The 23,523-nt window shown below is 37.7% G+C and overlaps 1 protein-coding gene across 3 annotated transcripts in view; it reads left to right on the forward strand.

Annotated features, from left to right (window-relative positions):
- LOC127423353 (poly [ADP-ribose] polymerase tankyrase-2) overlaps nucleotides 1-21,628 on the forward strand; it is a 40,741-nt gene extending 19,113 nt beyond the window's left edge. Inside the window, exons 14-27 of one of the 3 annotated variants that reach the window (XM_051667584.1) lie at nucleotides 53-198; nucleotides 430-595; nucleotides 3,039-3,258; nucleotides 4,349-4,458; nucleotides 8,434-8,622; nucleotides 12,393-12,639; nucleotides 13,176-13,258; nucleotides 13,472-13,592; nucleotides 15,844-15,941; nucleotides 16,226-16,300; nucleotides 19,658-19,763; nucleotides 19,857-20,043; nucleotides 20,346-20,502; nucleotides 20,733-21,628. In XM_051667584.1, coding sequence (XP_051523544.1) covers nucleotides 53-198; nucleotides 430-595; nucleotides 3,039-3,258; nucleotides 4,349-4,458; nucleotides 8,434-8,622; nucleotides 12,393-12,639; nucleotides 13,176-13,258; nucleotides 13,472-13,592; nucleotides 15,844-15,941; nucleotides 16,226-16,300; nucleotides 19,658-19,763; nucleotides 19,857-20,043; nucleotides 20,346-20,502; nucleotides 20,733-20,792 — 1,965 coding nt within the window. In that variant the 3' untranslated portion in view covers nucleotides 20,793-21,628. Of the gene's footprint in view, nucleotides 1-52; nucleotides 199-429; nucleotides 596-3,038; nucleotides 3,259-4,348; nucleotides 4,459-8,433; nucleotides 8,623-12,392; nucleotides 12,640-13,175; nucleotides 13,259-13,471; nucleotides 13,593-15,843; nucleotides 15,942-16,225; nucleotides 16,301-19,657; nucleotides 19,764-19,856; nucleotides 20,044-20,111; nucleotides 20,199-20,345; nucleotides 20,503-20,732 lie in introns of all 3 variants that reach the window. The other 2 variants (XM_051667582.1, XM_051667583.1) reach the window with 2 other exon arrangements.
- The last annotated feature ends 1,895 nt before the right edge of the window (nucleotides 21,629-23,523 follow it).

The following is a 23,523-nucleotide window of genomic DNA, read 5'->3' on the forward strand; positions in this document are numbered from 1 at the left end:
TAAAGTAAATTCCATGTTAGTGCTGATATGATGTTTTAATTTCCCGCTATAGAAGCTCTGTACTCTTCAGAACGTGAACTGCAGAGATGTTGAAGGAAGGCAGTCCACTCCTTTGCACTTTGCAGCGGGATACAACCGTGTAGCTGTGGTGGAGTATCTGCTGCAACACGGAGCCGATGTGCATGCTAAAGACAAGGGGTAAGATGCCATAAAGACATTCTAACTTCAGAACTACACGTGTAAATGTGCAGTTGGTCACAAGAATAGTATAAGTGCAGTTTATCCAAAATTGACTGTGTTTTTGTGATCGATCATTACTGTCATTTCTGACTACTCAAGTGCCCATTCCAGCTAATGCCAACATGACACTGTACCACATAATCTCACTCTGCTTTTAAGGAAAATTATGTCTCTGTTTGTGTTGTGCAGTGGTCTGGTGCCCTTACACAATGCTTGTTCCTATGGGCATTATGAGGTTGCTGAGCTCCTGGTCATTCATGGTGCTGTGGTTAATGTGGCTGACCTCTGGAAATTTACACCACTGCATGAGGCGGCTGCCAAGGGCAAATATGAGATCTGTAAACTGCTGCTTCAGGTAATGAAAAACTTGTAGCCTGTAATTGTTACCTCAAGGAGCGTTTTCCACCTGATTTAACCCTTAAAATTAGTTTTGGCCATCTGTTGTATTAAGGTTGACTTAGTGATGTTAAATATAATATTTTTGACTTGAATAAAACCAGTTAATTTTGATGTTAATACATGAAGCTAGGTTAACATTTTCACTGTAAAAAATGTTTTGTGAGGTAAAAATATCTTTCATAGACTTTATAAAAACAGACTTTATATCTGCTTTTACCTTTTAGGCTGTTTACAATTTTTTTTTTGTTTTTTTCCTTGTCTGTGAGCTTGCTTGTGTGAATAATCCAATGTCCAGAACAAAATATGCAGTCCAGCAGGAAAAGCATGCTAAACAAATCATCGGAAATGTATGTTATCGGCTATTGATGATAAAATGTTATCATCATTGCAAAGGGCTTTCTAATGACACCTAGATTGAGCTTCTAGTCCACTCAGAGGCCGAGATATTCAATTAAACAATGTGGATGGTGCATGAAAATCAGACAATGTCTATGGACGAGCACATCTGTGAGGGCTAAAATGCGTTAAAGCACCACCAACACCTACATGTTCACTAATATAAACCTTTGTTTTAAATAAACAAGAATAAAAGTGATTAAATCATAAAGTAATGCAAGATATGTTCACCTTGAACCTAAAATTGAGTTTTATTTTGTTTTCTTTACGCAGCATTAACTGTATTACCAAAACGTAATACAAATTCAATAAGAACACACATTTGGCAGCATTATTTTGGGAACACAAGGGAATTTATTAGGCTTATTTATTTTGATTATTATTGTCTTTACATTTAGAATTGTCTTTAGTTCTTAATCTGTAGGCTATTAGTAATTTGTTGATGGATGCTTGCGTGATGGCAAATGGAGCTGTTGGAGACTGTAAATGTTTGGATTTTGGGAGGTGGTTAAATAAGATTTTATTGCTTTTTTCTTTTAGTTTAAAGTGCAATTTGAATTTAGAAATGTCTTTTGTTTATGTTTTTCGTGTTTCAATAAAGAATTAAGTTTTTAAAGCAAAATCAATAAAGCAAAAAAATTTACCGACCCTCAGCAGGGGGGTTGATGATGTAATCGGATATTGCAATATTTTTTAAGGCAATTATCGCAAAAATATTGTTTACATATCGCTCAGCCCTTGAACAGAACCTGAATTACACACTTACAAAGTTAGGACCCAAAAAAAATCTATTCATCATAAAATTGTAAACATATACAATATTATTTTTGAATAATAAGAGGGTTTTTTTATTTGGGGGGGGGTCTGAAAAAATGACACCAATTTTTGGCAGTTAGACCACAGTATGTGTAAATGGTGAGCTTTTTTTGTAATCAACATTTTTTATTGATAAAAAAAAAAAAACACAACAGAGAAAAACACAACACATACACACCGAATCAACATTTAACATTTAATCCCCACTAATAACCCTCTACAATCACCAACCCCACCCTAACCCCCAACGAACACCCTTATGTTCACATAAAATAATACACACACTAAAATGTTTTTTAAATATATAATAAACATACATAATTATACTAGACTTCTCTCTCCCCATCCCCAAAACCACCAAATACCTACCCCACTTGTAGTCCCCAAACCTCAGCCTTCTACCTGCCACCTCCTCGAAAGCTGGTGCCAGACGGGCTGGTTTGAGTATTTCTGTAACTGCTGATCTCCTGGGATTTTCACGCACAACAGTCTCTAGAATTTACTCCGAATGGTGCCAAAAACAAAAAACATCCAGTGAGCAACAGTTCTGTGGATGGAAATGCCTTGTTGAATGAGAGAGGTCAACAGAGAATGGCCAGACTGGTTCAAACTGACAAAGTCTACATTAACTCAGATAACCGCTATGTACAATTGTGGTGAGAGGAATAGTATCTCTGAATGTTATTCTGAGATGCTGGTTGGTGCTGTTTTGGCGGCATGAGGGGGACCTACACAATATTAGGCAGGTGGTTTTAATGTTGTGGCTCATTGGTGTATATACAGTATATATATATATATATATATATATATATATATATATTCTTTTTTTTTTTTACAAATGAATACAACAATCTATAGGTGGCATTTCAAATATTGAATATTAATATCATCTAATGTTTCTAGAAATACCCCATATGTTGTCTGCATGATAATTATGGGTAATTCATACTGAAAAATTAAATGTATTATTAAAAAGTACACTAACAGCTGCAATATAACTATTCGTTTCTTTTAATTTTATTCCATTTTAATTCAAATTCCTTAAATTCAAATAATTTTATGAATTACAAATCTTGTTTGCTAGCTCAATTCTTTACAGTTCAGAACCTCAACACTTAAAAAGTCATTTAAACTGCTCGGCAGTGCTATATTTACTAGAAGTGTAACAAAGTACTGGCTTTTCACAGCATGGTGCCGACCCTACCAAGAAGAACCGTGATGGAAACACTCCACTGGACTTAGTGAAAGATGGAGATACAGATATCCAGGACCTGCTCAGGGGAGACACAGCACTGCTAGATGCTGCTAAGAAAGGCAGCTTAGCTCGGGTTAAAAAGCTCTGCACTCCAGACAACGTGAACTGTCGAGACACGCAGGGGCGCCACTCCACCCCACTGCACCTGGCAGGTAGGTATAGATCAGAGAATGTGCAGGAACTGGTACTTTCAAATTCTACAAGTGTACCAGTTCATTCTTTGGGCAAATTTGACTCTTCTTGCTGTGCGGTTCACATTCATGTTACATTCAGATTAAATATTTGAAAAATAATTCAAGTTGGGCCTGTAACAATTATTACATAATTGCTTGATTTTGATTATTTGAGCTAATTATTTGATTTCTTTACAGTGATAGTTGTGCACTTTAAATTCCACTTCAAAATTACATGTTCTAATATTCAGAAAAAATTGTAATAATCAATATTATATTAATATAATATTCAGGATGGCTGGGTTCCAAAACACAAAAGTGTGAATGTAAAGTGGACCAAAAAGAGAAATATTTTGAACATGTTGTTTAAATTTAAACAAATGTCATTCTACCCCTGTAGAAAGTTTGTTTATATAGTCCTAAATGAAATCATTCAAGCATATTTTATCGTATAATTCCGAGCTCAATGTAAATAAACTTCCTAGGTGTATGCGTGTGATGAGGAGGAGGGTGGGGCCGGGCCGTGACTATGCACGCCCGGCCCCCAATTGGGCTATTCAGCCGAGAAGAGGGATAAGTGCAGCGGAATGCGGCAGTTTGGGAGAGAGAGAGCCACATGCAGCTACCATGTGTGCATTTATGTTTTTGTGTCTTTTTGTTTAAGTTCCTATTAAAATATTACTTTGATTGTTCAGCCGGTTCCCGCCTCCTCCTTTCCCATTTTAACCCTGTTACAATGAGTTTTAAATTACACTGTAAGTGACTTAAACAAAAAGTCATTTAAATTGTTAATCAGTATTATTTGTGTGGCATTAGGGGCTCTATTTTCATGACTGTGCTAGGTGCAGCACTGCGTCTTATCCATTTTAAGTGAAAGTGCCAGCGCAACATGAAAGTGGGAGTGCGTGCACCATCTGTGGCCATATGCATGCAAAATGTGGGTGTGTGGGTGTATTGTATGTTAATGAAGTGGTGCAAATTGCAGTTTTCTATTTTCCTAATAAGCCGTCTGAGAATTCTCAGTGATTGAAATGTTTTTATTATTTTCTTATTTTGTGTGTATGATCAGCTGGCTATAATAACCTGGAGGTGGCAGAATATCTGCTGCAGCAGGGAGCAGAGGTGAACCCTCAGGATAAAGGTGGTCTCATTCCCTTACACAACGCTGCATCATATGGGGTGAGTACTACACACCCATGTCCATTAACATACTCACTCTAAACTGCATACAAATATAACATACAGTCCTTATGCCTTTAGAACACTGGGAGAAAGTCATGGCCAAAATGTTGGATTTGTTGGTGCAAAAGTTGCTTTACTTTCTTGTATTTGTGTTTTATTCCATTTTTCTTTTTCCATTTTTGCCCCCTTTTATAAAAAAATATTTAAAAATAATAAATTTAGAAATATGTTTATATTTATAAATAAAAAATATGCGAACAATAATATAATAATTATAATAAATAATTTTTAACTTAATCATTTATATGTGCAAAGTGGGTTGTTTATGTGTTTTTATACAACAGTTAGTTACAGTGCACTAACTGGATTGAACAAGCAGTGTTCCTAGTAGGTCTGGGTGTTGATACAGATTTCCTGATTAAATTTTATTCTGATTTACAAGCTCTTGATTTGATTCAATTCCCATTTCAATAAGATTTGATTCCAATTCATATACGTAGGTATATTTAAATCTGCTGTAAGCGATTTATTTCATGGAAAGTTATGCAAAAAAATGTCATACTCCCCAAAAGATATCACTGAAATAAATGTTATGGGATATCTCACCAGTCTCTGTGACCACTCTAGACTTTGTAAACAGCAAACAAAAATGTTTCCGCGGACCACGGTCTCTGACGCTTTTTGCCTGTCAATCATTTTGCACGTTCTCATAGTGTTGTCTTTGCAGCGAATAATTGAGGCTTAATGCCATAATATTTTATTATATTATTGTATATATTATATATATATATATATATATATATATATATATATATATTATGTTGTGATTTATAATTTGTCAGTTGAGGGCGCTATTTCGCTACTGTTGTGTTCGACAACCGTGGGAATATGCTTTGTGTCGGTTTCAACGGTGGCTAAATCAACGGCTCAGTCTCATGGAAGTTAGAACGGCTAAAATCGCTTATACAAAACACTTTTATGCTCGTTTTAAAGCCTTCGACACTTCTCCTAGCACCAGACTCACCCTAACACCAGGTGAGCAGCCCCCTAGCGTAACTACAGTGGATGTCAGGAGGTCCCTTCTGAAAATCAAGCCCGGCAAGGCTGCAGGTCCGGACAACATCTCAGGTCGGGTCCTGAAAGACTGTGCACACCAGCTCGTAGAGGTATTGACTGACATCTTCAATATCTCACTCACCCAAGCAAAGGTACCATAATGCTTCAAATCTGCCATCATCATCCCTGTTCCAAAGACCACAGCAGTGTCAGACCTGAATGACTATCGCCCTATAGCACTAACTCCATTAGTCATGAAGTGCTTTGTGAGGCTGATCATGGACTATATAAAAAGTAAAATTGGCGCCAGCATCGACCTCAGTCAGTATGCATATAGGAGGAATAGATCAACTGCAGATGCCATCTCATATGTTGTACATCTGGCCCTCACCCACTTGGAGAGCAGGGACTCTTATGTTAGACTGCTCTTCCTAGATTGTAGCTCTGCTTTTAATACAATCATACCTCAAATACTGATACACAAGCTAGAGACACTTGGGCTGAGTGCATCACTATGTAACTGGGTACTGGACTTTTTAACAAACAGGAGACAGACTGTCAGAATCCACGACATCACTTCCTCCTCCATCATCCTCAACACTGGCTCTCCTCAGGGATGTGTCCTGAGCCCCCTGCTGTATTCTCTGCTGACCTAGGACTGCTCAGCTACACTCCCGAGCACCCACGTTGTCAAGTTTGCAGATGATACAGCAGTGATAGGACTAATTTCCCGTAACGATGAGACAGAGTACAGGCTAGAGGTAGAATAACTGGAGGCTTGGTGCAGAGCCAACAACCTCTGCATCAATGTGAAATAAACAAAGGAAATTATTGTGGATTTCAGGAAAGTCTCTAGGAGCCTTCCCGCCCCTCTTTACATCGGAGGAACTGCTGTCGAGGTCATCCCCAGCTTCAAATACCTGGGGATACACATCAATAATGACCTCGCCTGGCACACTAACTCCTTCAGTTTAATAAAGAAGGCCCTTCAACGACTGTACTTCCTGAGGAGGCTCAAGCGGTCTGGCCTAGTTACCACAGTCCTCACATCCTTCTACAGGTGCATAGTGGAGAGCATCCTTACATCATGTGTCACCGTGTGGTACGGAAACTGCTCACTGGCTGCAGTTTTCCAACAGTTGAGAACATTTACACCAGCAGATGCAGGAACAGGGCTGACCGTATCATGAAAGACTCTTTCTACCCTGCTCATTGAATGTTTACCCCCTTTCCCTCAGGTAGAAGGCTGCGCAGTAGCTTCTTCCTTTCATGTAGACCATGTTCTGGAATGACAGTAAAACTTCCTTGAATCCTTCCTTGAATCCTTGTATCCTTACAGCACCTTTATTTTAGAATGCCCATTTTGCTTGCATATATAAAATAAATTATTAATCCTCATTTTGGTCACATTTTAGCTTTTTTTAAATGTATAAATTCCATATATTCCATCAATAAATATGATGTTTTGAAATTGCATATGTGCTATGTGTGATTAGAATTAAATGTTTCTTTTTGTTGTTCTTGAACAGCAACTGACTGTAATGAACAAAAAGAGTATTAAAAGAGACATTATTTAATGACAAATGGATTGCGTGGATCTCATCTTTGGACACACATTACACAGAACGAGTCAAACCAAACTTTTCCTCTCAACACGCTGTGAAAAGATCTCAGTGTTGAACTTTTTTGGCACTACACTTCTCAAATACTGGCCAGTGAAACCTGAGAATTTATCAGCCAGTGGCTAATCACAGACATTTTCAATCGCATATGTAGTGAAACACTAAAATACTGAAAATCAGTTTCTTTTTATCAACTTTTTCCTTTTTCCAGATATCTGCATTCTTCTAAAACTATACAAAATAGCTAAATGTTCACCCAAACATGAAAACTATTTATTTGAAATGAAAAATGTTCATGAAAACTATTACTCATCCCAATGTTGTTCCAAACCTGTATGACTTTCTTCTTTGGAGCACAAAAGGAGATCTTTAGCAGAATGCTCATGTTGCTTTTTTTGTTCAATAAAAATGTGACTGCGGTAAAATTATAAATTCAGAAGTAAAGTAGTCCATATGACTAGGGATGTTCTGATACCGATACTGGTATCTGAATCTAGTGCTTTACCACACTCATGTACTTGTACTCATGCTTGTAAAAATGCTACAATGCCAAAAACCGATACCATCTGACATACGAATGTCATTCTGTAAATGTTCTGTGCACAAATTACAATCACGTTATGTCCTAGTGTGATTATTAAACTGCAAAGGCTGTGATTTAATTAGATAATTATATATAGTTTGCATGTGCTGCGTGCTTCAAATATGAGCGCTTGTGAAAGTGTGGAGCTGGTGTTGTGCCGACACCTACATTTTAGATCATACCTTTTAGAGATCCTTGTCTCATACACGGAAAACACCATCATGAGCATTACACACTTTGTTTGTAGCAGGTGACAGCGAGCAGAGCGCTAATTCACTATGTAGAGCGCAGCACATACAGACTAAAAACAGGTATCGGTATTGTATGGACTACTTTTGTAATACTATAAAGCTGCTTTTTTGTCCATTTTGTAGTGTCCCCATTCACTTTCAATTTATTTAGAATTGCAGCGAGAACATTCTGTCTAAAGTCTCCTTTTCAAATCCATGGGAAAAAGTTTGGAACTTCATGAAGGTGGGTAAATGTTGTCAGAATTTCTATTTTTGGGTGCACTATTCCTTTAACCAATTTTATTTTAAGTTAAGTCATGCTTGCCGGTTGTCCTGGTGTTGTGTTTAACTTCATAAATGTCAAAATATGCTGTTGGGGAAAGGAAAGGACACAGAGGTCATATTCATACAGCAACACCTGGCAGAAAGTGAGAGAAAGAGCAACCCAAGAGCACGACGACTCCATGTGTTTCATTTGCAGCATGTAGATGTGGCCGCTTTGCTCATCAAGTACAACGCATGCGTCAATGCCACAGATAAGTGGGCATTCACCCCTTTGCACGAGGCGGCGCAGAAAGGCAGGACCCAGTTGTGCACGTTGCTTCTTGCACACGGGGCCGACCCCATGCTTCGCAACCAGGAAGGCGAGTCGCCGCTGGACCTCGTGATGGTATTCACTCTTTGTGTGTGCTTGATTGAAAAAGCCACTGTGGGGAAAGAAGATCTTTCTCCTTCTCACCATCCACTTGTCTGTTACTCTGCTCATTGCCTGCTCCTCTGATCACAGTTAAGCCTTCTCAATCCAACCTTCTTTTAGTCAAGTCAGGAATTAAGTATCTCTTATTGTATTTTATCATATCTCTGTCACATATGGTCGATGCTTTTCTTGTTTATTCATTGGTTGAAAAGGCTTGCTGATCATCCATATACCACTTCCTGAAAATACACAATGCACAAGCCATCTTGTCTGGAGTGGAAAAATGTGCAAAGATTTGATGCCTGAAGAAAGCCATTGAAAACTACCCAAAAATAAAAGATTCTGTCATCATTTACTTCACCCTTGTGCCATTCCAAACCCATGTGACTGTCTTTTTTCCATGGACCACAAAAGGAGAAATTGTGAGGAATGTTCATACTAGAGGTCGACCGATAGTGGATTTTGCCGAGACCGATAACTAAAGTGGTGGAAACGGCCGATAACCGATTAATCGGCCGATAGTTTTTAAAATAAATTTATAGAATGTCAAAAAAAATATATCATTCTTTAATATGGTGGGCATATTAAAGACAAAGAGTCCAAAATGAATAAAATCCCAGATGCAGCTTTTTGTTCAACACAAAATCCCAATAGTAACCAGAACAAATGAAGAATTGGAGCATAACGCAGGACTTTAAAGTATAAACGTGCCCGAGACACACCAGGGACTCTTATTTTGAAATGAAGAAATTATGAAAAACTATCGGCAGCTATCAACATAAATTTGCAGATAACTCATAGTTCAAAAAGCAGCTATCGGCACTGATTAATCAGTAAAACCGATATATCAGTCCCCACACACAATGTTTATTTGACAGGGGCTGTCAAGCTCTAGAGAGGACAACAACAACAACAACAAAAAACACTATTAAAGTACCACAAAAGTAGTTTCTATAAATGCACTATATTCCTAATCTTCTGAAGCCAGACAATAGGTTTGTGTGAGAAGCAGACCAAAATGTAAGTTACTTTAAATAACATAAAATCTAGCTGTGGTTGTCAGAAATGTACCACAAAAAACATTATATGATGACAATGTTTCAGGCATTACATGATGACGTTTGTATATTTTACAGTTCACAACTGTATCATTAAATGATACAATGTTAATGTGCCAACCTACAGGAACTACAATAAATCTGCTTTGTACTGTATATGCACCATATACCATCATAGTACCATAGGTGTAAAAAACAAAACCACATGATGACTTGAAGTTAATCAAGAGAGACCCTTCCAGGAGCAATGGCCAATACACATTTATAGACAGTACACATTGTCACTTAAACAAACACAAAACACCATCAGGGTAACATGTAAAATAAAATAATGCAATAAACATTAACTAAACAACATAAAATGTAACATAAAACACCCCAATGTACATAACTGATATAAAAATAAGAAGAAACGTAACTATTTCAATCAAATATAATCAAATGTGATGAGTAACGTATTAACTTGAGGGCCCAATTTTTGTTTTTCCCCAAATGTATTGTTTTAATTTAAACAATAGTTTACCGTAAAAGTACAATATTGTCTTGTTAAACGTAATATACATTTTCACCATTCACTGTAACAGGGCTATTCAACTTCATCGACAAATGGGCCAGATGGAAAAAATCTTTAGGGCACGCAGGCCAAGCCATTATTTATTATATACCCATTATAGATTTATATTGCAGGCCTATAATACTTGTTCACTATATAAATAAAACATCTGTGTTTCACAGCTTTAATTTTTTTTATTATGAGAAATATTTCCACCTAGAAGGAAATTCTGGGGGAAAAAATACAGGTAACTTGAGACAAATAATAATAAAATATAAATCTAAAAAGTGCTTACAAAATTGGTCCATTACAGAATTTTTTTTTATTGAAGTTTATCAGTGATGTTTATTATAGAAGCAATGATGTAAACTTTTGACTTAAAATTTATGTTGCTCTGAACTCAAGCTTGTCAGTCGTCCATGATTTTAGGTCTTTAATCTTCCCCTTCCGTTAAAATGATGGATAATTTTTTTTGTAGTGCATCCTCTAAAAGCGTCTAAACACGGCGCGTTCATTCACGAGACACTGTATAAACATCAAGACGTGGTACGACGTCTGTTTAGCGCAAATTTGCATAGAAAAACTATTGAAAACAGCGTGAACAGACACAAAACGCAATAGATATAAACAGCCTCCAAGACAACTGACAACCTCACGCGGGCCACTGAAAATTTTAAACGGGACGGATTTGGCCCGCGGGCCGCCAGTTGAATAGGTCTGCACTATAAGGTATTTCATGAATGTTTACAGTATTTTACAGTAAAATGACTTGTATGGTCTGGTTAAATATAATTTGTCACTGTATATGGTATGGTAACTACTATTTAACCAATGAACTACTACTTTACTGTAGCAATTTTATATTCTTTTCCCTTTAAAATTAGAAAAAATTTTTACAGTGCACCGCAACTCTCAAATCTCATTCGGTTATGAGACATGCAAGAACTGTTGACGTTTGCCATCTTCTTTGTTGTGGTAACCCTTGTTCAGAGAAACTCTGTGAGACTTGCATTTACCTCTGCCAAAGTTAGAGGTTGGAAATAGGGTTGCTAAGACAAATAAACATAAAAGTGAATGAAAAGTGTATCTCGTAAGACTTTCTGCAAAACAATGGTTGCCATCAAGGCACAACTGTCTTCATGCAGCTAGTTTGAATATTCACATGGGCAAATGAGATTTGTGAGCTATAGTAGAGAGGGAACGTTTTCTGTGAATAAAGAAGTTCGGTAACACTTTAAAATAAGGTTCCATTCGTGAACATTAGTTAATGCATTAGGTATCATGAACAAAAAATTAACAATATATTTTTTACATCATTTATTAATCTTTGTTAATGTTAGTTAATAAAAATACTGTTGTTCATTGTTAGTTCATGTTAGTTCATAGTATATTAACTAATGTTAACATATACAACTTTTGATTTTAAAAATGTATTACTATATGTTGAAATTAACATTAACTAAGATTAATAAATGCTGAATAAGTATTGTTCATTGTTAGTTCATGTTAACTAATGTTTTTAACTAATGTTAACAAATGGAACCTGAGTGTAAAGCGTTACCGGAATTTCTAAATTAATTTTCTAAAAGAAAAGCTTGGTTAAAAAGCTCTGGCGGTTAGGTGCTTACAGTAGGTGCTATTCTTTACTCACCCTCCAGATTCGATATTACGAACCAAAAAGTGTAAATATTGGTTAAAAACATTGTTAAAACCGATCATGGGTCGATCTCTAATTATATGCTTTCATCATATGGAAAAGAGCAGTGTTTTTTCCATTTTGTAATGAAAAGAAAGTAACACAGGTTTGGAACGGCATGAGCGTGCGTAAATGATGACAGAATTTTCATTTTTGGGTGAATTTTCCTTTAACCATGGAAGCATGCCAAAAGCATGCTTTCTTGCTTGTTTGAAAATACATTCTCATTGGTCTTGTGCAAGAATTTTTCTTTGAATTGTGGTGTTGTTTCTGAACACACAGTATACTTGCTTGATATCTGACTGATGCTTTTATATATATAAGTTTGTGACTAAATACGGTGGTCGATTTGGGAGCAAGCTTGTCTGTCGCAAGAAGTTGGTCCTCATTTTTGGTGGGAACTTTCTGACATTGCATTGTCTCCCTTTGTCTTTAGGCAGATGATGTCCGTGCCCTCCTCACAGCTGCCATGCCCCCCTCGGCATTGCCGGCTTGTTTTAAACCCCAGGTGGTCAGTGTCTCCACCTCTTTGAGAGTGGTGCCCTCAAACCTCAACTCAAGCTCCACACCGCTCTCTTCAAACTCCAGTTTGGACAGCCAGTCCGGGACCTTCTCAGAGTTGTCCACATATCTGGGAACTTCTGGGGCTGAAGGGGCAGTTGGCGTAGAGACGAAAGAAGAGGGTGAGTTTATTCAGCACATCTTATTGAAAGGGTAGCAAACTGGTTCATTTAAAGGAATAGTTAACCCAGAAATTAAAATTGTTTTGAAGAATCTTCATGCAGGTCTTTTTCATCCAATGGCAGTTCATTGTGACCATGACTGTCAAGCTCCATAAAGGACAAAAAACACCATAAAAGTGTCATATAATTAGTCCATACAACTCATATATTCCAAGTCTTCTAAAGTCATACAATCCTTTTGTGAGGATCAGATTGAAATTTAAGTCATTATTCACTGAAAATCTTCATCTCCGTCACCTCAAAACCTATGAACTATTATTTGCAAAAGTGTTGTATACTGTACATTTTTCTGTTGACAAAAGCTTTGGAAGATTCTTCAAATTTCTCCTTTTATCTTCCATATTAAAAAAACAGCATACGGGTTTGAAACCGAGAGCGAGGAAGTAATGACAGAATTTTTGGGTGAACGATTGCTGTAAAGTGCAGTTATGTTTGAACATCACAATGTTTACTTCAAAATATGATGATTTTTTCAGGTCTAGGTGTGGATTTGAGTATCAACCAGTTCCTTCACAGCCTGGGTCTAGAGCACCTGTTGGAAATCTTTGACAGAGAGCAGGTACACTGATCTGTTTCAATGTTTATCGTCCTATAACATGATCAGACTAGTACAGTACAATCTATAACAACAGCTTAGACCTAAATACTTTGTAATCGGCATAATTTGCATCATAATTTGATAGGGATAACTCAAATGTGAAGTTGTGGTTTTATCAAGAATACCTTAGTAACAGTGGCTGGAGGTGTGTTATTAATATAATTGTGTGGTTAGATAAATCTGGACGTCCTGGTGGAAATGGGACACAAAGAATTGAAGGAGATCGGCATCAACGCTTACGGACACAGACACAAGATCATCAAAGGAGTGGAGAGACTGATGAGTGGGCCTCAGAGTAAGAGTCTTTCATTACAAATACTTTATATGAGAGAATACTTAATTTGAAAGAGGGTGTAACAGTTCAAGGATGGTCAAGGAGGAGGCAGGAACCGGCTGGACAGTAAACATAAACTTTAATGATATAAATTAACTTAAAACAACATAAAACATCAGGACACAGTCACACATGCAATGTGGCCATGTGCATCTCTCTCTCGAACCGGCGTCTCCAGTTGCCCCTTATCTCGCTCTCCTGCTGATTAGTTGATTCAGCGCCGGCCATGCTCCATCACGGCCCGGCCACGCTCTCCTCCTCGTCACAGAGGGTTTAAGGGTTACTTTGATCTTGTTTCCTCTAAGAACTCGGCTTAATGTTGGAGCTTTTCTCATGAGAAACAGCTTATTTTGAAGCGTCATATCATGCATTTTTTATTATTTTTGTCCCTGATGTCTAACGTTAAAATGTTAAAACGTTTTGTCTGCACCAAAAGGCAAAATTTGGTTTTACGCAAACATTTTCCACCCTCTCTCTGCCCCAGTCACACTTGGCTTTGAGCACGCAAATCTATTTCGGACATCGCATTTTTACAATATACACCGATGAGCAAAAACATTATGACCACTCTCAGGTGAAGCGAATAATGTTGATCATCTCCTAACAAGGCCACATGTCAAGGTCTGGGTAGATTAGATGGTAAGCAAACTATCGGTTCTCGTAGTTAACGTGTTGAATGCAGGAGAAATGGGCAGGAGTAAAGACCTGAGTGACTTTGACAAGGGCAAAATTGTTATGGCCAGAAGACTGGGTCAGAGCATCTCTGAAAACGCAAGGCTTGTGAGGTGCTCCCAGTCAGCAGTGGTGAGTACCTACCGACAGTCGTCCGAGGAGGGACAAACCACAAACTGGCGACAGGGTTTTGGGCCCCCAAGGCTCATCGATGCGTGAGAGCAACGAAGGCTATCCCATCTGGTCCGAATCGGCAGAAGGTCTACTGTGGCACAAGTCACAGAAAATTTTAATGATGGTTACGGGAGGAACGTGTCACAACACAGAGTGAATCGCACCCTGCTGTGTATGAGGCTGCGTAGCTGCAGACCGGTCAGAGTGCCCATGATTACCCCTGTCCATCTTCGAAAGCGCCTACAATGGGCACGTGAGCTTCGGAATTACACCTTGGAGCAGTGGAAGAAGGTCGCCCGTCCAATGTGTCCCATTTTCTTTTACATCACGTGGACAGCCATGTACATTTGCGCCGTTTAACTGGGAAAGTGATGGCACCAGGATGCGCTCTGGGAAGATGACAAGCCGGTGGAGGCAGTGTGATGCTCTGTGCAATGTTCTGCTGGGAAACCCTGGGTCCAGCCATTCATTTGGACTTTAATTTGACACGTGTCACCTACCTAAACATCGTTGCAGACCAGGTACACCCCTTCATGGCAATGGTATTCCCTGATGGCAGTGGCCTCTTTCAGCAGTATAATGCGTCCCTGCCACAATGCACACATTGTTCAGGAATGGTTTGAGGAACATGATGAATAGTGCAAGGTGTTGCCGTGGCCTCCAAATTCCCCAGATCTCTATCCGATTGAGCATCTGTGGGATGTGCTGGACCAACAATTCTGGTCCACGGTGGCACAACCTCGCAACTTACAGGACTTGAAGGATCTGCTGCTATTGTCTTGGTGCCAGATACCACAGGACACCTTCAGGGGTATTGTGGAGTCCATGCCTCAGCGGATCGGCGTTGGTCATAATGGTCATAATGTTTTTGCTTATCAGTGTAACTTGTTCTAAAGCAGCTATGCAAAGAATAGTGCCTGTGACTGTGGCAGGATAACTGCTTTAAATTGTTTAAGTAGATGAGGAAGAATCCTTAGGAGGAATCAAGTCTCAGCTGGGTAAGCCCTTCTCCTTGGGCTAGCGCATATTTAAAGTTTTGAGTTCTGAAATTTAGAGTATGTTTTCATGAGTGATAGACCGATATATCGGCAAGGCTAATTAATCAGCCGATATTTTGCCATTTTTAGATTATCGTCCAATAACTATGCTTACTACTGTATGTATGTCAAATTTTGAGCATATATTGTAAAAAATTAGTGGTTATTTAAATAGCCATTTTGTTTACGTCAAAGTACAATGCACTCATTTATCTCAAAAGATCAAGGAAACTTTTATTCCTCATGAAATGACAACCTTTAAGATTGTAGCTGAAACCTTTGTTTTTCAGATTTACTTACACTTTAATTTTGATTTTTAATCGTCACAGGTTTAAACACTTATTTGACCTTGAACACGAGCAACAGTGGAACAATACTGATAGATTTGTCCACAGATGACAAGGAGTTTCAGTCGGTTGAGGAGGAGGTACAGTCCCCACAGATTTTTAGATTTCCCATTATATGAAGTGCTATCATTTGTTTTATTGGTTTTTCTTATCTCTGGTGTATATAAACTTTAGGCAGGATCTACCATAGCTTTTAAGGTTAAAGGCCAAGAGAATTTGTTAAACATAATCGCAATCCTTTTATCCATCCACCAAGAGAATTCAGTAATGGATGTCTTATGCAGTTTTATTGACAAAAACTTTTGAATTGAATGTGTAGAATGATGACTTGGGTTGTGTCTATTTTGTTTTTATATCTGAACAGATGCAAAGTACCATTAGGGAACACAGGGACGGCGGCCATGCAGGGGGAATTTTCAACAGATACACTATTGTGAAGGTAAGAGATTTGGATGAAAATGGAAAATAATATATATCCAGTAATCACAAATAGCTGGAGAGTTCATGGAAAAGTCATGGAAATTACTAGTACTGTACTATAACTACTATAACTGTTTAGCACTGCATTTAAGTAACAACTCAAAAGGAGTTGTCAAAAATGACTTTTTTTATTAACATTTGCACCTGTTTGGTCCATCTGCCATGGATGCATTGAATGAGATAATAAAGTAATTTCTGTTATGAGAAATGTACTGTGTGTTATGATAGACAAATTAGACATCGTCAAGAGCAGATCACTTCAGAAAATTACAGCAGATTGCTTTCATATCAAACATTTCAAATAACTAGGGCTGTCAATCGATAAACAAAATAAAATTGAAGTATAATCAAAAATTATTATCAAATTAATTATATGTCGATTAATTAATCAGATTAATCACAATTGATCAACATTTGCTGAGAAAGGCTTCTAATATATAGCCTAATAATCTAAATAAGTATAAATATTAATAATTTGATCTTTCAAAGACTACATTATTGTGGCAGATGAGTGATTCGACAACCCAAAAATAGGCTTTGGATGTCAATATGTTATTTGCTTTATTCCTACAATTTACCATAAGCCTATTACTGGCCTGCAGTCCTCAGCAATCCATTTTGCAATTGAGTTCGTCAATCTTTCCGAGGTAGACTTAGTCCGAGGTAGCATCTTTCTTCGTTTTTTGTTGGTCTATGTACATATGCATCAGACTTACGCTTTGGAGTATCTGACTGTGGTTGTGTTGCATTTGTTTTTTTGTTTTTTTTTTACCATCTTGTTCATGAACGCTGTGTTTTTAGGCCGCTGTGTCAAGTTAAATGCTGCTTGAAACTAGGGACGCACCGATCCGATACCTGGATTGGTAACGGCTCCGATACTGAAGCTTTTAGACGTATCTTTTAGGTATCAGTCCAACGAGTCCGATCCAAATCCGATACTGTGTGTTAGTCATGTTCGTTTCTGTCAAGCTCCAAAAATGATATAAAAGAACCATAAAAACACAATTAAAGCAGTTCATATGACTCGTGCATGTTATTCAAAGCCACTTGAAGATGTGCGATAGCTCTGTGAATCACAAAAGGCTGTGTTTAATAAGTAAATATATAGTATGCGCAGCGCCAGCACATTAGTGAATGGTGCTGCTCTGTTGACAGGCTGGTGATGCTACTCAAAGCAGTGTGCAATATTTGAGCGCTACTCAAGAACAGCATCTCAGATGTAGATGCTCAATAGTTCGGTTCACTTATAATATGCATTTAGAATGGCACCGGAGGTGCATTTTACCAGAATTTGAATAAGAAGTGAATTAAACTACTGTGAATTTGCTTACAAACAGACACATACAGGACTTCCTGGAGAGTTTAGAATGTCAAAATAAAAGCGCGAGGGTTTAAAAAGTGCACGACTTAAATATATTACTGTTGTATTTCAAATTAAAAGTCAATAATAATAATAATATTAATAACAATTTATTATTATTATTATTATTGTCATCATTAGTATTTGTTTACAATTTATAACAATATTTAAGTTGAATGGGTTCCAGAAAATAACTGTGTGAATGAAAATTGGACTGATGTCTTACAACTAAATTGAACAAAAAAGAGATCTGAATCCTTTAAAGTCCAGATACAAGTTGAAACATATATATATATATATATAAAGAAAACACTGGTTTCTTTTCTACTGAAGACTTGAAGACTGGTATTACTGTTAATTTTGCAGCTACATTATCCAGTATACTAGTTAATAATAAAGTGTTTCTTAATAAGCTATACATTTATATTGAAATAATGTGTAGGTAGAGGTTTGTGTTTCTTTACATATTAAAGAGTACTCCCAATTAGTTCCACACAATAATGTAAAGATATTCTGATCTGATTATGCAAAAAAACAACACTGGTATCAGCTTGGCATCATTATCGGCCGATACTGAGATTTCCGATATCGGAATCGGACTGGAAGAAAAAAAGTGGTATTGGTGCATCCCTACTTGAAACATTGAAATGCATCTCGAGACCTATGGGTTGGGAGCTGAGCTCCTCCCATCTGTCTTTGAACGCAAGAAAGCACCCCACATTCTCATTTTGCGTGGCCTGCTCTTGGAAAGTGTGGTTTGTTGCCCATACAGCTGGACTTGCGGTGACTGCCCCTGCTAATTGTGACTCGCAGAAACATTTAGGTGGAACTTCAAGCTTGAATTGCTTCGTTGGTAGGAAAATTCCTTATTATGGAATTTACATACGGACAGAGAGCATGACTAATTGCATTTTTTAATGTGAACTCTGATGTCAAACAGACTTCCTCACCAAAAGCTGTACACCTGCTTTTCTGGGTGCTTTTTAATTGAAGATACACAAATGATGCAGCGATGTATAAGCTGCGAATATTTATCGGCCAATTATTGACCAAATTAAAACCATGGGCATATCGGTTATAAGCATGAAAACACTGATATGAAGAACCGGTGGTTTATTTATAATTAATTAGTAACACACATTCTAAAAACTCTGTGAATTCAAATGCACAATCCAGAAATAATAATAGCCACAATATGTATATAAGATTTTTGAGAGAACGGTATGATACCCGTTAATGCTGCATGATTGATTGAATTAAGATTGAAATCACAATCTGGCCTTGCGCGATTACTAAACCCTAAAAAGATGGGTTTTGAAATATAGACTACTTTCAGTGCTGTATGAGCAAGTGGCACCCTCTAGGGGTTTGGATGTCATTATTCATTATACTATATTACAGAATTTTAAAAGGGGGTTTTGTTCCTTTGGTTACTTTTTATTTTTCCATGATGTGGTTTACATTTCCATGAAATTGCCCAACAAATGCATAGTATGAATTTGTAATCTTCTTATTCTGTTGTAATTTTCTGTTGTATTCAACTGCAAAAACAGAAGTGCACAAATGTTTTAGAAGTACAAAATAAATCATTTTCATATCATTCATTATGTTATCATATTTAGTTATTTCTTGCATCTTTTTGATCTTCTATTTATCTTTCATTGTGGCTCTTTTTAAAATGGTTTCAACGTTTCAACAATCATGGTTTCAACAGATCCAGTATTCAATGGAAATTATTTATTGTTAGAACAGTAAAAAAAAAAAAAAAAAAAAGAATTACCTCTTTGAACATTTTTAAAGCATAATTCCTAAGTAAAATCTGATGACAAAATTAGGTAAGTGGCAAACAATATTGGTATCGGCCTATAGTTTTTTGTTAAAATCGGTATCTGCCTAAATTGTTCATATTGGTTCATCCCCCCACAATTTTTTATTTTTTATTCTTTCTTCTCCTAGATCCAGAAGGTATGCAATAAGAAATTGTGGGAGAGATACACCCATCGAAGGAAAGAGGTTTCTGAAGAGAACCACAACCATTCCAATGAGCGCATGCTCTTCCACGGTACATGACTGGTTTGGTCTGCAGACTGTACTGTATAACCCCATTCATACACTTTTTGATCAACACAGCCTTGATAAAACGCTTTGATTTTAGGGTCACCGTTTGTAAATGCCATCATTCACAAGGGGTTTGATGAGAGGCATGCATACATAGGTGGAATGTTCGGTGCTGGGATCTACTTTGCAGAGAACTCTTCCAAAAGCAATCAGTATGTTTACGGAATCGGAGGAGGAACAGGGTGCCCTCTACACAAGAACAGGTCATGCTACGTGTGCCAGAGGTGAGATAAGATCCAGTTACAGCATATGAAGGCCAAAGCTCTCATTTAAGTGGCTTTATGTTTTCCAGCCTTGAATTTGCACATTTAAGACCCTGTTTTTACACTTGGGTTGTGATCATCCAATCAAGTCCAAGTGGACACCGCGAAGTACAGGTGTAAGTGACAGAGCCTGTGTGAATTGTGAGCAAAGTGTTGCTGTTACTTTCCCCATTTTAAAACCTTGAAGATAATTCGATTTCCTGTTTCCTTTCTAAAGTGCTTTTTCTCTCACACTTTCTCTCTGTTCTTCTATGTACCACCAGGCATCTTCTGTTTTGTTGTGTGACTTTGGGGAAGTCCTTCCTTCAGTTTAGTGCTATGAAGATGGCCCACTCTCCACCAGGACACCATTCAGTCACTGGCAGGCCCAGCGTCAACGGCCTTGCTCTGGCTGAGTATGTCATTTACAGAGGAGAGCAGGTACTTTTGACTTGGCCAGTAAGCAGCCACCTAGCAACCGCCCTAGTAAGCACATAGTTGCACCCTATCCAAGCATTGTGGTGTTGACTTTTGCACAGGCATTTAGCATGGGTACATACTATTGTTAATGCCCATTCTGTATGTACCTAATTTGGATAAATTGAATTTTGTTTGATTTTTCTCTTCAGTTCTGTGAAACTAACATCATCTTTTTTGTTTTGCTCCTTAAGGCTTATCCTGAATATTTGATCACATATCAGATCATTAAACCAGACGGTTCTTCAGATTAACACACAGGAGCTGCTGGCACAGGCCAATCCGCTAGAAACACACTGATCTTTCCATGTTAAAGGAGAGAGACTGCTATGTTTACTGCATGCATTTATTGATACAATGTATAATTTTCTTTCTTTGCTGTCTGGATTCGCCTCATTTACAGCACCTTAATTATCAAATCTACTGTAAAGTCATTTCTGTGGATGCAACAGATCTGACCAGTTTAGTCACTAACACTGGTTTCCAAAACCCTTTTCTTAACCTATCAAAAAGTCTACGTATTTATTTTACAAATACAAATTGTATATGTGTTTTGTACTAATTAATTTATTGATGTTTTTAACATGAGAGTTCTATGCCTGAAAATCAACGTATAGTAAATGTATGCTATTATCTACTTTTGAAGGTTACTTGGTGGCACTAGCCCAATTCAGAACCATCCAGAATGCTGTATAAGATAAGGATTTTTTTGGCAGAATGGAGCAAGACTTAAGCAATACGTTCAATGTACTGTCCTACACTCATTTGTGCACAATAGCCTCTATTCTGCTTTGTTGCCCTCCGAAGAAATAACTTTATAACTTTAATACGCCGCAGTATCCCACAGAAAATGCTATGAAAACTTAATTTTTTCATGAAAATATTGGATGCAATATATTCGGTGCTTGATCTAACAGTTTCTGGGTTTTGATATGAAGATACTGTTTTTGTCACACAATTGTTCAGGACTACTTGTCTGTTGTGCATGAACATGTCATGTTTAAAATGTGTTACTTTGTCCTACTACAATATTTTAAAGCAAGAGGAATGTCTTCCTTTGGCATCAACAACAGTATGAGCAAATAAAGAGATGCTGTTTTGTGAATTCCTGGTTTTATTGCTGTTATTGTCACACTTTCAGAATCTCAGCTGAAGCAGTCGAGAAACAGTGAGTAATTTGAGAAACAAACAAGAACTTCTGAGAAGTCCAAAAGGGGGCACTATCGTACTTTGCGTAAAGCCAATGACCATCATACACAGTGCATTTTTCTTTTCTTTTCTTTTATTACAAATTATATTATCCACACAACACTTTAGTAAGAAGGTGAAAAGAAAACTGTATTAACATGACTTTCAGAATTTCTTAGTATTTGGTATTCACCGCTTTTACTTTATAGGAATAGTTCACCCACAATGAAAATTCTGCGGTCATTTACCCACCCTTATGTTGGTCCAAACCCATACTGTAAGATTTGCTTCCATGGATTACAAAAATAAATGTTAGACAGAATTTAATAGACAGACCGCCCTTACAATTCTGCCTAACGTCTTGCACGTTTCATGTAAGAAAGAGAATCATACAGGTTTGAAATGACATTAAAGGGATAGTTCACCCAAAATGAATTCTTTCATCATTTACTCACTTTCATGCCATCCCAGATGTGTATGACTTTCTTTGTTCTTCTGAACACAAGTGAAGATTTTTTAAAATATAATTTAGCTCTGTAGGTCCATACAATGCAAGTGAATGGTGACTAGATCTTTAAAGCTCCAAAAATCACATAAATGCAGCATAAACGTAATCCATACGACTCCAGTAGTTTAATGACTAGCCACTGAACATGAAGCCCAGCATATTTACAAGTTTAATGCAATTTAAATATGTTAATTGTAAATAATTGTACATATGTAAATAAAATTAGAATATGATTGAGTTTGAATACTTTCTAAGTTTGCTGTTGAATTGCTCATTCATATTGAACCTGGGGTTAAAAAAATTCTTCATATATCTATACATGCACTTAATACAGATACAGTATAATAAGGATAAAGGGGTGGATACAAACTGATAGCGATTAACAAAAAGAAAGAACACAACTGAGCTGATGTATAAACTGTCTCTGTTGTCTGTGAAAAACCATTCAAATGTGCTGTTAAATGCTGAAGAGCAATATCACAATTGCCCCATTTTTCATCAGAGTATTGACAATGGCCATCCTAATTTCTAAAAGATTTCTAAAAGATATCAACATTATTAACAGGGCTTCAGTTTGTTGTCTGGCCATCTTGGTTGCTTTCCAACGATTTCTGACATTTCTCTTCCTCTAAATTTTAACCTTTGTTTGTGTAACCTTTGGCCCCCAAAAGTTTTTGTGCACTTTAGAAACACTCTCGAAAATTTTGGAATAAATTTAAGGTGCAATGGTGTGGTGAGCAGGGCAGAGTCGAGCGGCGTCTGGGCAGAGCGAGGCCAGGAAGATAAGTGGCAAATGACTTTCACCTGCGTACCACACTGGTCTCACGTTCCAACGAGGGGCAGCGGGAGTACTTAAGGAGAAGGGACAGCGGCAGAAGAGACAGAGAGACACAGGAAGCTGTTTGTGTGGGTCTGCGTGTCAGAAGTGCGGGTGCTGAAAAACAGCGAATATGTTGAATGTATGGCTGAAAAGTCTTATTATGGATCGTTGAAAGGTCTTCGACAATAAATGTCTATGTGATCTGTCAACCTGGTCCCAGCTTCCTCCTTTCCCCTCATTGAGTGTTACACTGGTGCCGAAACCCGGGAAGGAGGAAGGATGCGCTGTGTCCAAGGAGTCCTCGCCACTGACTGGGGGTCGCGACGCCGAGGGAGTGTTCGGGAAGGAACGGCTAAGGGCTCCAGTGCCATCACCAGGCATCGCGGACGGAAGCAGGACAGCAGGCCGAGGACCATTCGACGGCATATCTGGGGCCAGCGAGCTCCTCTCTCTCTCCTCTCTCTCCCCT

The sequence above is a fragment of the Myxocyprinus asiaticus genome, chromosome 32 (genome assembly GCF_019703515.2).
Source record: "Myxocyprinus asiaticus isolate MX2 ecotype Aquarium Trade chromosome 32, UBuf_Myxa_2, whole genome shotgun sequence".
Taxonomy (NCBI): domain Eukaryota; kingdom Metazoa; phylum Chordata; class Actinopteri; order Cypriniformes; family Catostomidae; genus Myxocyprinus; species Myxocyprinus asiaticus.